This window comes from Centrocercus urophasianus, unplaced genomic scaffold (assembly GCF_019232065.1).
Source record: "Centrocercus urophasianus isolate 14NV4802_14NV808 unplaced genomic scaffold, USGS_Curo_1.0 seq_29, whole genome shotgun sequence".
Classification (NCBI taxonomy): Eukaryota; Metazoa; Chordata; class Aves; order Galliformes; family Phasianidae; genus Centrocercus; species Centrocercus urophasianus.
In genome coordinates, this window is record NW_024884855.1 from 2,424,972 (window position 1) to 2,438,059 (window position 13,088).

A 13,088-nucleotide genomic window follows, 5' to 3' on the forward strand; every position below is an offset into this window, starting at 1 on the left:
AGCAGAGAGGAAGAACGTGCATCTCCTGTTTGGAACCGTCTCTAACTCTTTAAGTTAATAAATAAAAGGCGACACATGAGTGCCTTTTATTTATTTTGTTACTTCCTTTCTTTTCCTTTTGTATGTGAAGGCGTTGGCATTGCTAATGGTTCTTGACCTTAGGCTGTGAAAAATCCATGCAGATCTCACCGCATGCCAAAAAGATGCATATCAGGTGGTGCTGAAAAGGTTAACTGTGCGATAGCCTTTGTAGGTATGGAGTATGAAATACTGGCAAAGTCAGTGGATGTAACACAGTGCTTAACAGAAACAGAAAATTAGTGGTTCTTATTTGCCTGAGGTAAATGAGAGCCGCTGCAATGTCTTGATCTTTGTGCAGACCTGGTTAAGAGTAATGTGAACAAAACCTTAAAATAGAACTGGAGCTTTTTGTGACAAGATAATATCGCTGGAAGTATGAGCTGTCAGCCATTAATTGAAAAGAAGAGATGGGAATCTTTGATTTAGTCTTTTTGAAAAATAAAAATAATTGTAATGTCAATGATATTTCCCGATAGTTTGTTAGAAGAAAACCACATAAGGAGGCAGAGTAGTGCGTGGAAAAAGGAAGACAAAGCTATTGATGGTTGTTAATAATTTGTCAAAATATATTAATGAAGCATTTTATTTCTAAGCCTATGTGTTTCCTTTCCTGCTCTCAAGTCATGGGGACCATTTTTCACGGGGTGTTAGGAAAGGAGTGTTTAGAGAAAGGACTGCACTATTCTTAGCTTCTGAACTACTTGCCAGAATCACTTTTATACCACATCAGCCATTTTATAAACGAGAGAATAAAAAGATATTCATCACGTGGATAATGCACTGTGCTGCTGAAATATTTCTTTTTTTAAAATGCTTGAAGTCTGGAGGCGTATGCTCCTTATAATCCTGTATCCATTCCTGTATGCATACACTGGTTAGTATAAGCTACTGCTGAGACCAGACTGAAGTGCAAATGATGTGTGGTCTCACAGGTGACCTCCTTCAGATCTCTCTATTGATAGTGAAGGTTTGGCTGATGAGGCAGTCTGCTCTGATTACTGTAACAGTTAAACTTGAGGTTAAATTTTTGTAGTGGAATTTTGGAGAAATGGAGGTTGGCTACACTAAGAACAAATGGAGTTGGTGAATGTGAACGGAGCACTTTTTCAGTGCATTTGTTAATAAACAATGAGTATGCATTTGTACTTAGGTGTGTGAGAAATGCTGTTGCTCCTTTTTGCTTTGCTTCAGAAGTGCTTTGATATAATGTTTGTGTTTTCAGGCTTGACCAACAGCATCGTTAGCTTTTGAGCATCAACTGGATGCAGGCAGTAGGAACGTACCTGTGACCTTTGCTGTGTGCGCTGGGTTCTGATGATGCTAGCAGGCTGATTTGGGTTGTGTCAATTGGTAGCCTCCTTTTGCTCGTCAAAAAGGTTTGTGGTTGTTGTTTATTAGTACTTCACCTACCAGTGAGGGCTAAAATACAAAATCAGATACAGAATTTAGTGTGATTGCAACAGAATACCATCAAAGCAACTGGGAGATGTTGTATAGGGTGGGGGAGATTTAGCAGCCCTTTGAATAAGGCAAAAAAGAAGTGTGGATAATGTACAGATGAGATACTGATGGTACTTGTGCTGTTCTGTAAAGTTATAGAGTGGTGATAGTGATCCTGTCACTGGGCATGAGGCTAAAAATGCAGGTGGTGTATGGTCAGTCATGTTCCTTTGGCAAATGTGGTGGTACTTAGTGTATATGTGGCTGTAACTTCAAATGTAGTTCTGATCCACGTTGGATTTGGTAGAGGAGCATGTACAGAGAAACTTAGAGAAGTGACATTTGCTTTATTTTTTAATTTTTTATAAAAATCAAGTGCTTCTTTTTAAAACATATAAATATATCTTTTTCCTTGTGGACAAAATGGTGAGTTATCCAAGGAAGGGATGGAAGGTGGTAAGGATGTTTCTCCACATCAGTTGCAGTAGTGTATCGTACCAGGCTAGGGAATTCTGTGGCTTTTTTTCCCTTACTTCAAAATATTTGAAAATTAAGGATAAAAGATCAAAGAAAACCTTGATTTTAAAATTAATGTTAGCTACATTTACAGTACTAGATTGCCTTGAAATAAGTGTTCAATGCACTGCTTTTAAGAGTTTCATCTGTTTTATGTATGTCCTCTTAACTGTAGAAGAGTGCAGTAGACAGAAAAAATGTTGCTCCACCATCACGCTGTTCCAGAAGTTCACTTTGGGAAATTGGATAGATTTATGTGGTTCCAAACTGGCTGGAAAGCATGTTTCCTTTGATTCTGACATAATATAGAATGAGTTGGTTATCTGCCTCCTTACATAACGTATTTGTTTTTCATTAAACATTCTGATATGGTCTTATTAAAGTACCATGTATTATTTATGGTGTTTCATATGAAAATGAGCTGAAGGGAAAACTCCATCAGCTAAGGGCATTTGCAGAATAACAGGCTTTCTGTGCTTGGAGGAAAAAAAAAAAAAAAAAAAGAATGAAGAAAAGCATGACATACTCCTGTCAGAACAGGAGAGTGCTTAAGGCAGAGAGTAAGAATGAAAAAAGGAGAAAGGGCATAGAGAGAGTTCATTTCTCCTTCTTGCTTTGTCTTGCTCTCTGTGGTGCGCTTTTCTTTTTTTCTTTTTTTTTTTTTTTTTGTGATAAAGTAATTTGTGCTGTTCTGTATCTGGGCTGCTCTGGTAGATCAGTCTGTGATAAACTGCCAAGTATGGATGTTTCTTATGCTAAAACAGTGCTTGTGTTTTAAGTTAGGGCATTTGTTGTCTCAGTATTAATTGCTGAGTCTGAAATATATTATTTTTGTTGCACTGGCTGCTTTTGAGAAAGAAAAAGAGAATACCTAATTCTGCTGGAAAAGCTTTGGTTTTGCATGAAGAAGGCTGAGTGGATCTAAATCAGTCTCTGAAGCTTGTGTGGGTGCAGGTATGTGTGTGCTCATGTAAAATGAACAAATCTATTTTCTTTATACAGAGCCTGAGTTGCAGTGCAATGTTTTGTGTCTGTTTCCAGTTAAACGGGGGCTTTCACTTGTTTCTATGGGTCGTTTTCAAATCTGAGCCAGCCGCACTGTGTTTGAGAATGGCTGCGATGTTATGTGGGTTATTTATTGGATGCTATTAATTTGAAAGTGTTGGTGTAAGATGTGCTTTGTGGGAGTTAGATCTCCTGTAACAGGTAATTTTAAAAGCTTCTGCAGAGTCTTTTTAAAAGGAACTCCTTCAAAACTTCAGATTTTTGCTTTGAGGTTTGACCTTTTTTCATGCAGAATTGATATTTCATTCATTTGTTACATTCTAATTAAATATAGTTGTATTTTCTGTTTTACTTGACTTGTATCTAGGAGAGAAGAAAAGACTTGTAATATGGGACTTCAAGGACAAGTTGTAACATAAATTATTTGATTTGCAGGTCACATCCTACTTTATTACATAAAGACTAACTAGATCTACTAATGAATAATTATTACTCTATAAAATAAAGGCAGGGGGGCTGAAACCTGTGAGAGCAGAATACTAATTTGAGGTATCGCTCTCAAAGTAAAAAGTAAACATTAAATTCTGAAAGTTGCAAATGTAATTTTTTCATGTAACCCAATAGGGCAGTTCTTTGTAATAGATTGACTGGCTGTCAATTACATTTGTAATTGTAGATGAGATGGGGTTTAGACCAATTTTAAGATAGTCTTTATCCACGCCTGCTGCCCTCCCCTCCCCCTCGGTGGGAGACAGCGTGCCACAGCATTTTGTTCATTCCCAGTGATTCTGCTGCAGTGGTTACACCGCTATTTCACTTTCTCTGTAATGCTTTCATAGGTTTCTCTAGGAAACTGGGTGGTAAATGACAAGTAGACATAAAATTAACGTGTAATTAAAAGAGAGCTCATTTACTGATTGTACTGTATATTTGCTGGAATCCTCTCGACTAGCCAAGGTTCTCTCCCTTTCCTGTTTTTTGCCTCTCACTCCTGTTCTTGGAACGGGAAAGCCCTTTTCATGTCAGGTGTGGGTCCTGGGAGAGAAAACGTGTGCGAGTGTGTTTGCGTGCGTGTGGAATCCTAACAGGCGCCCGGTCCCAGCTGGGCAGTGACATTAATTGCCCAGATCTCATGGCTGCCTGCGATGCAGCGTGTTCACTTTCTCTCCTTCCCTATCCTCTCCAGGGATTTTTAAAATGCAGTATTTGAATTTTGGTGAGTGGTAAAGACCCTGCCCTAGGACCCATTTGACAAATGAGAAGCTGTGCAGCATCAGCACCAGCCGACCGAGCCTCCCCGAGTCAATCTCGCTCTCGACTAGTCAGCAGCTACTGTTGTGAGACAAGCTTCAGCTCTCTGTCATTGAGGAAGTTCCATTTGCTCATCAATAGGCTGCAGGCTGTGTCTTCTTTTTTTTCCTCCCTGTTAAAAATCCGTAGTTTAAATCTACCAAGTTGCCTTAGCTGACAAATGAATGTAGGGATCTAGCGCTGGGGGAGAGGAAGGCAGTGAAGAAAGACTGTTTCCTTACTTAAATAATCAGAAGGAAAAAAACTGTAGTGACAAGATAGGGCAAACGTGCTTGCATGCAAGCCCCCTCACTTATTCTACGTAGACTTCAGAGCAACACCATGCAGCATCCCCTTACGGGTGCAACCTGCGTGGCACTGCCGAATGTGGGCATGTGTCCCCAGCTCTCCTGTGCCTTGACTTTTATGTACTTACAGCAGGTAAGTTTGCTCAACTTTCTTTTCCTATAGTGCCTGCTTTGTCAGCATTGTTCGGGGGATTTGTAATCGTGAAGCTATTTTTTGTGTGGATCGACTGTATAAATGTCTCCCACTGTGTGGAGTGAATATCGTGCTTGCTCTTAGGAATGGGGAGAGGGAGCAGAAAATGTTTTAATAGAGACTCAAGCCTCTGCATATCTTTAATATTTTTTTACAGTGTCTTTATTGATGCTGTTCGTAGGCATTTAACACGGTACTCTGACTGCATTTCTCGTGGATACTGTAGCAGAGTTTCAGCCATGAAGGACTGCTCTTTTTTTCACTTGCAGGCATAAATTATACTTCTAATGTAAATGTGCCCGATGGCAATTTTGTTTAAGCCTTCTTTGAAGCCAGAAATTTTAAGTCTGCGTTGAAACATGCTGCTGATTGAAATCAAGCTGATTTTTAGTCATTAAAAAATATAGAAAGCTGTGTCTATGCAGAATTAAAATACTCCTGTCACCAAGTATACTGGAATGGGTTTAGAAAGATGTTTTGAAATCAGCAAAATGATACCAATTTCTAAAAGATTATTAAGAGATTTTTTTAAAAAATTCATTTGCTGTCATATTTCTTCTGTTTTGATTGTTTTTTTTTATTTTTTTTTTTAAGTATTCCCACCCCTCCCCCTCCCCCAATTGCTTACCAGTTGTTAACAGCTCTCTGTTATCCTGCTATTTATTTGATGTCATAATACCACATTATTATTTAAACTAGGAGTTTGGGATCCTCATTGTATGCTGCTTCTCCACGGCAGTCTCGGTTAAAGGGAGTCATCTGGTAGGTGTGGAGAGTCAGCACAGATATGTTTTGAAGCAAAAATGATGAATCCTGTGGTTGTGGGTTTTTTTTTTTTTTTTTCCTGTTACTTTCTGTTGAAACTTCAGGGAAATATTTTTTTTCTCACTGTAAGAAATGCCTGTGAGCCCTTCCAACTTCCATTACAATAGTTTATATGCATGTTGACTTCTGTGAGGCAGTCTCTAACTTTATTTCTGTATTTACAAATGCCTGGAAGATTTTTTTTTTTTACATTATTTCTTTACAGTATGTCTTTTCCTAAAGATTAAATGAAATAGACGAGAAGCTTTTGTTTTTCCGCCATCTGTGCTTTTTGATACTGCTGAAAGAATAGAACTCAAGTATTTGGGAGTGTAAACCCTTTTGTAGCTTTTTTTTATTCAGTAGTGCAGTATAAAACCATTTCTGACTTGCTCCTTGGAGTGTATAATAAAAAGGTTATTGCATATATCCATATATGCAGGAGGGGTATGTCTGCAATTAAAATTCATGGAAGATAAATATAATGTATTGAATTTTGATTTTTTTTTTTTTTTTAAACATAACTAAAATGTATATTCTGTGTTCTGGATACATTTTGGAAACGACATAGATCAGCTTTAATGGTGCAGCGGGACTTGTGCTTACTGGTTGCATACAGAATGTCCCCCTGTATTTTGCTGGGATTGTTGCTCTGAGTTTGCCAAACAGCAACGTGAACGCTGTTGGAATGTTTGATGCGGCTTTTGAAAGGAAAAACGTGAATGAAGGTGAGAGGTCAACATGGCCACACAAGGAGCTGATACAAGATAACCCAACGATGAGGTTGGGTGCTGTAATAATCTTCCTGTGTAAGCTATTGCCGTATCATTATGCAAACACATCTCTGGTGTGGTACTGCTTTAAGGTTTAAGAAACTGTGCAACCATAATGATTCCTCTAAAATAGTGAATTCAACTCCATCCATTCCATTTGAGAGAAAGATGAGAAGTGATTGCTAATGCACTTTTACAAAGTGCTATATCTACACGATAATTTTTAACTCTTTAAGTGGATTAACTGCTACACTGAAAGTAATTTTTTTATTGAAGTGCTGGCTTTCTGCTCTGCTTAATCCCATTGTCAGTTCAGAAACATTCAGCCTGGAGTAATCACAATTAGACATGTTAGAAATTCACCTGAATTCCTGCTGATAATTGTGCCTGGATCAAAATGCTGTGCTTGTTGCTCCTTTTGATTGCTGATGGCTTTCACTTCTCCTGGGTTCCTAGAAAGTCACATAATTATTGTCTTAACTCATCTGTGATTTATTATTTCATGTATTTCATAGTTATTTTATGTATTTGTTGAAGTATTTCATCAGAACTATAGGTTACTTAACCTAAACATAACATATTCGTTCTGGTTTGAAAGAGTTAAGGGTAAAAAGTGCTTCGTATTTTTGGAAAAACATTAATAAACTTTTACCATGACAATCTATTTTTTCCTCTCTCCTGCTCATTTTCTAGCAAACACAAAAATATCACTATATTTTTTGTATGTATAGTGAACATAAAACTATTTCAGTGAGAGTGAATTTTCTCACTGCTATGAAGTTATCTATTGATCTTAACTACTGGTAACCTGAAAGGTTTGTCTGGCAACTTTGTGATCAGTGATTCCCCTCCACCTGTGGACCCCATCAGCAGCAACTATACAGACCTTCTGTGAAACCTGTTCAGTCAAATATTTTTTTTCTTCCCAAATTACACTTCAGATACATCTGCTCGCTTGCACCTCAGTTAAAATGAAGTCAGGCATCTTTATTTCAAAAGGGCTCTCTGTTGTTAAACTCTAGTGTGTATTTATTAAACACGATTTCTCATAGATCCTCTTCTCAAGTGGATCTGCAAAATTTGTTAGTGTTCTGCTCTACTGAAGTTGTATAATTGGAGATGCATCTTTTGTGCAAGACTGAGGCGTTACATTCCTATATCAAGATGGGCACACCAGTCCTTCTCGCAGTGCACGTCTGTTGCCACGAGGATGGCTGTGTTCTGGGAGCATGCATTAATTATCTGAGAGGGGAAAATAGCAAATGTGTTGGTAGTTGTTTAACATTGGCCATTATTTATTTGCAGAACTAACACCACTGTGGCAGTCTATTTAATATAAATGAATAAACTCTTTCTCCAAGCTGGACCCACAGAAATGCTTTATTACTTTGTCCAGTGTGAAAAACTGTTTGCCCTGATACCTTCCAGATTACACATCTGCATAATGTTTTAAGAGATGTCTGAGCTGATTTTTTTTTAAGAGCAGTTTGTGCAGTTCACTCAAGACATTCAAAGCTTAACTGTTGATAATGAAGTTGAAAATAAATGAAGTATCGAGGCCTAGTTCACATTCTGAGTTAACTGCCAATAAAATATTCATTTGAAAAAGCCAATAAAACCTGAAGGATGTTTCTGACTTAGTTAAGCTACTTAAAATTGTCTGAAATAACCTAGAAGCATCTTAAAGTCCAACTTCAGAAACCTTAAGAGTTATCAACCACATTAAAACCCAAATGACTGTGTCCATGGCAGCAATGAACAGGAGGAGAATAAAATTTAGTTATTATTCTTGTCATTTTAAAGGCAGGGACAAATGGAAAAGTATAGATACATTTGGCTTAGTATTTTACCCAGTGCCAGTATTTAAAGGCGCAGAGAAAAGGAGCTCAGATTAGTGGGGTACCCCATAATTTTATAATACTGTACAGTGTTAGCACCTGCTAAATTGATCTTTTTTCTTATCTTCTCCTTAATTAAACACCAGTGAAAGGAATTCTTTCACTGATCTCAAGCTTATATTAAATGTTAGTGCAAACGAATTTTTGCAGCAAAACTTTGTCTGTAAATTGAGATTTAGTGTATGTTAATGGAGGTGTAGTTGTGTTAGCTTACATTTCCCTGTGACATACGTTTACCAGGAAATACGGTTATTTATTTGGCATTTTCTGGATAAAGTGACAACAACCTATGTTTTTTTGAAACATCACACAATATTCCATATCAGTGTACAGTGTGGCTGTCGTTATTTTAAAAATGGTAGTTTTTTCTTTATAATGATGATACATGTGGTTTATTTTAAATAGTGAAGCGGTTTGTACAAAGGGTAATTCCTTTTAAATGGAGCAATTGCTCATAGTGGACGTTCATAGATCGAAAACAATTGAACTGAAACTTCAATATCAACCTTTTCTGTCTTTAACAAGAAAGTGGTTCACGGTACAGCTCTTATATCAATGATATAAAAAAAAAAAAAAAAATCCACCATGAAAACAAAATGAAACTCAACAAAGTCTCCATCTCTACTCCAGTTATTCTATTAGCGCTTACATGGTAAATTAGTGTAATTTTATTTGGGCCTTAAGCATTACGACTACAGAGAAAAGCTGAATTCCCCACTCGGTTACTCATGTCATGCTTCTGGATCTGATGATTTATAGGAATCTGAAGGACTTCTTATCACATTCTTTCTTCATGGCTTAATTCAACGTTGATTTATTTGATAGCATTTTCAATTGATGTAGTCAATAGTGTCAATAATGGAAAAAGGATTAGAACAGATAATCTTTGTGCTAAAATTGCATCAAGAATTAAAATGGATGAACGATCTCTGGATACGGTTTGCCATTTTTACAGAGACAGGCACATCAGCTGCTGAATGCCACCATCGCAGTGGTAGCTCTGCGTGCATCTCTGGCATGCTTCACTTTAGTGAGCCTTTAAAGGACCAGCTCCTTTAGTTGCGTGCAGCAACTGATGGTTTCTGATGTCACTGTTCCAACATATCGTGCATATACTGCTTTTCTTCACCTAGTCCGCTTATATTATTTGCTTACTGCTTCTCTCTTGTAAATTCTGTTAACCTGTCTTAAGTTTGTGAAAATTTAAGGCATCTGTTAGCTTGCAGATTGGAGTCTTTGCACCTTTTTTCTCAGTCTGCTGTTTCATGGCAATTTTCATGTGAGAACATACAACCTCTGCTTATGACTGCGTGAGTGAAAAGATGTCCACATTACTAATGCTCACTCACCATCTGTTTTTGTTACAGCTGGGCCTTGAATAATTGTCCAGTAGCTGATGGGCTGGGGGTAGGCAATTTTTTCAGGGCTTTCTGATTCATTTAACCAGTGTGCTGCCCCAGGACCAACGTCGTGCTCGTTTATTCATACGTGTAGGGTAAAAATCTGTACTTTGTCAGATAAATGATAGCCTGTTAAAACAGCAACAGCAAAAAGCATTACCATGCTAGGAACAACCTCATGTGGATGCATCTGCACCTAAGGGGGCACTGTGGCATGCTTCGGGACTGTCAGTGCTTGAAACAGACTTCAAAAGGTGGGAGAGGAACTGTGGCATCTCAAAGCACTGTTTATGCAGGAGTCAAATTGTCTTGATGTGCTGTTTGTCTTAATTAGAGCAAATAAGATCGTTTGGATTTTACCGACTAATTCCAAGCTGGCATGCATGCGGGGAGGCTCCTCTGATTCAAGAGATCTCAATGTTTTCATATCTTCAGTCTCACAAGAGCCATTCCCTTGCTTCCCAGAGGCTAATGAGAAGTGGCTGAGAGCAAGTGCTGTGTTCTCATTCTGAACAACAGCTAGTTCGGGCATTGTCAAACAAGGTCACTCTCCTTACTACAGCCAGAGGAAGTGCTTTAGTTAAGTACCCATCTCTTTAAAAACTAGAGGACAAAAGATATCGGCTGAGGAGGTTGCTTGCTGCTTTGGAATTCAACTGCAAGAGCAGTTGGGAAGGAGCTCCCACGTGGCAGAGGCAGGTGAATAGTTCTGCCTGCCATCCCTGCTTTGTATCGGGGCTCTTGGAACGGGCTGCGGAGCGGTGACTGGGCTGCGTGTGCTGTCAGCTGCTCGTAAGTTGTCATCTTTGTTGCTATCAGCTCACTGTGTGCCTGGTGGTTGTTTTCTGGGGGGGAGGCAAAAAAAAGTGCGGTGATGTTACGTATCAGGGGAAGCGTGCATTGGTTGTCTAAAAAGGGGCTTTTCTCATAACAACTAGTAGGTGATTTATTCAGTTTGCTTTTTGACCAGTAGCCATGCAATGCTATTAAGGTTTGTTTTTTTTGTTTTTTTTTTCCAATGTTTAAATTTCTGGATCTGGTACATGACTGCTACCATCAAGTTAATATTCATTCTGTTCAGAATAGTTTTGATGTCCGTAGTAGGTGCTATGAATGACAGGAAGTGGTAACTGGTGGCACTGGAATTTATCGCCTTGCTTTACAGGGTTATAATAATGTTAGTGGAAAGAAGTCAACACCCTCCAAGAATTCTTCAAGCTTTTCTGTCTTGTAAAGGTGTAAGTGCAATTGATTCATCATTTCTAAAGTGTGATGTGTGGTACGAGGGCTCTCCAGAGGAACTCCTGTCATTCTTCTGCTGGCGTTGCTCTTTTTCCCCCTGAGTTGCCTGGTGCAGCACGATTGGCTCGTGTTACTTTTTGCTTCCCTTCCTGCTCTGTCAATGCTGCAGCAGTGAATTTAATTAGAGAAAATAGCATAGCTAATGCCTATAGTGCACAGCCTAGTTGTAGCTGGGCCTTTGGTCTTTTGCACTATAGCAGGCTCCAGCTGTGGAGAGATCTCGCTGTGTTTTGATCCTGCTCTTTCTCGTTGTGTTGAACACACGCAGAATCAAAATTAGACACTGTAGTAAGAACTGAAGCGTTCAGTGAATTATTTTTTGTTCACTGATTCTCCCTCTGCCTTCTTCTCCCGATATGGAAGGAGAGTCTGTGCTACTTCACAACAGCATCTGAACGTGATAACTATTTCTCAAGAATAAGAATGCAGGTGCTTCCATCTTAGGCCGTTATTAAATTTAACTTTTGACCTTTTATATCTAAATATTCTAAGAAATGTTGGTCTTCCCATCTGTAACATCCTGAATATGCTTTGTTTCACGATTACATGAATTTAACAGTGTCTCATATGTTTGTATGAGGTGTGAGTATGCTTATAGTTACAATATGCCTTTTCTCAACCTGCTATTGACTTACAGGAATATTTATTACTATTGTTATGTAGGTTGGAAGACTGCTGCTTTGGTTTTTGCTTCTGACCACCTGTTCTTTAATAGCCATTTTCAGTTTTGTCTACAGTAGCAAGTAAGCGTTCTTTAAATTACGTAGTTACAGGAATTGGCTATGGGCATGGAAGTTTCTTCTCTTTAAAACAGGGAGTGGGAATAAGTCATAAAATGTTCATTTTCATAATGACACTGTCTTTTGTAAGGCAGTGTGAATTTAAAATACTCATTTGAAGCCTTTCAGTAAGAATTAAAGGGAAAGAGACAATAACCAAATTGTTCAAAGTTTACCAGAGATTGATCTTGCTAACGCAGAAGCTGAGGAGAAAACACGGGGGTGAAAAGTAGTCAGTCAGCCTATATATTCCATAGGTGTCCCATTCTTTCTTAAGCTTTTTTCTGTGTCATGTATTAGTTGTCCTTTCTGAGATGTTATGTGGCTGCATAGCTCAATTAATGCTCTATGGCAGTAGGAGGAAAAGAAATGTCTCTCTTGTCAGAAGCGTAAGTTATTTACTTTCAAAAGCTGACAGAATAGCACTGCAGGGGCTTCATTTATTTCCGTTCAGAATGTCATTATTGTGTAATGCGGAGGGACTTCTGCATGCATTGCAGGCTTACTCTTGTAATCTTCAGTCTGCTGGATAGCAGCAGAAGTGCAAAATGGCACACTGGAACGTTTCCCTTTTCTGACTTTAGCACATTTGGATTTGCAAAACTGCATTCCAAGTGTCTTAAATACTGACCGTTTACATGGCAGTAAACTTGTTTCTCTGTGGTGCTGATACTTGATATATGGGGAATCGTGCTCTGGCCTAGCCAGAGGACTGATTGTAGCCTCAGTTACCTTTATGATGTGCCTCATTTCTTCCTGATGGGGAGCGTGTGCTGTGAGAGTGCTTTTTCAGCGTTGCTCTCTTTGCGATTTTTGTCGCTTTTCTCTTGGATTTTTCTACAAGTGACCCTACAGGGAATATTTTAGTGCAGAGTGTTGTGTACAGACAACTTCCTATTTCATTTCCATCAAATATAGAGAAAACATTAAACTTTTGTCATCTCACATGTGCTTTGCAGGCTAGATGAGTAGTTTTGATTCCCCCCTCCAAACTCTGTCTGAGTCTACAAAAATACAGGAATTACAGTTCCAAGTGTTGGTTGCTTTTTAGTGGTGATGGGTTTTGATGTTGTTGGGTTTTTTGCGTTTTGTTTTTCCCCTCCTGTTGCTGCCATCTCCTCCATCTCCACTCAGAATGGCAGGTTTTCCCCACACACATGAAATTATCTGTTGCTTTTTGGAAAAGGTTTTTGGTACCCCCAAAGTTAAAGAGCTGATGTGGTTAACTAGAGGAGTTCCCTGTGCATAGACATTGCCCTTCTTTCTGCCTGCTCCAGTGTTCTGCTGGAAAATACCTTT

The 13,088-nt window shown here is 38.6% G+C and overlaps 1 protein-coding gene across 1 annotated transcript in view; it reads left to right on the forward strand.

Annotated features, from left to right (window-relative positions):
• Positions 1 to 4,629: 4,629 nt before the first annotated feature.
• RBFOX1 (RNA binding fox-1 homolog 1) overlaps positions 4,630 to 13,088 on the forward strand; it is a 256,432-nt gene continuing 247,973 nt past the window's right edge. The window contains exons 1-2 of the mRNA XM_042827855.1: positions 4,630 to 4,773; positions 5,533 to 5,595. Of these exons, the coding sequence (XP_042683789.1) occupies positions 4,630 to 4,773; positions 5,533 to 5,595 (207 nt within the window). The remainder of the gene's footprint in view (positions 4,774 to 5,532; positions 5,596 to 13,088) is intronic.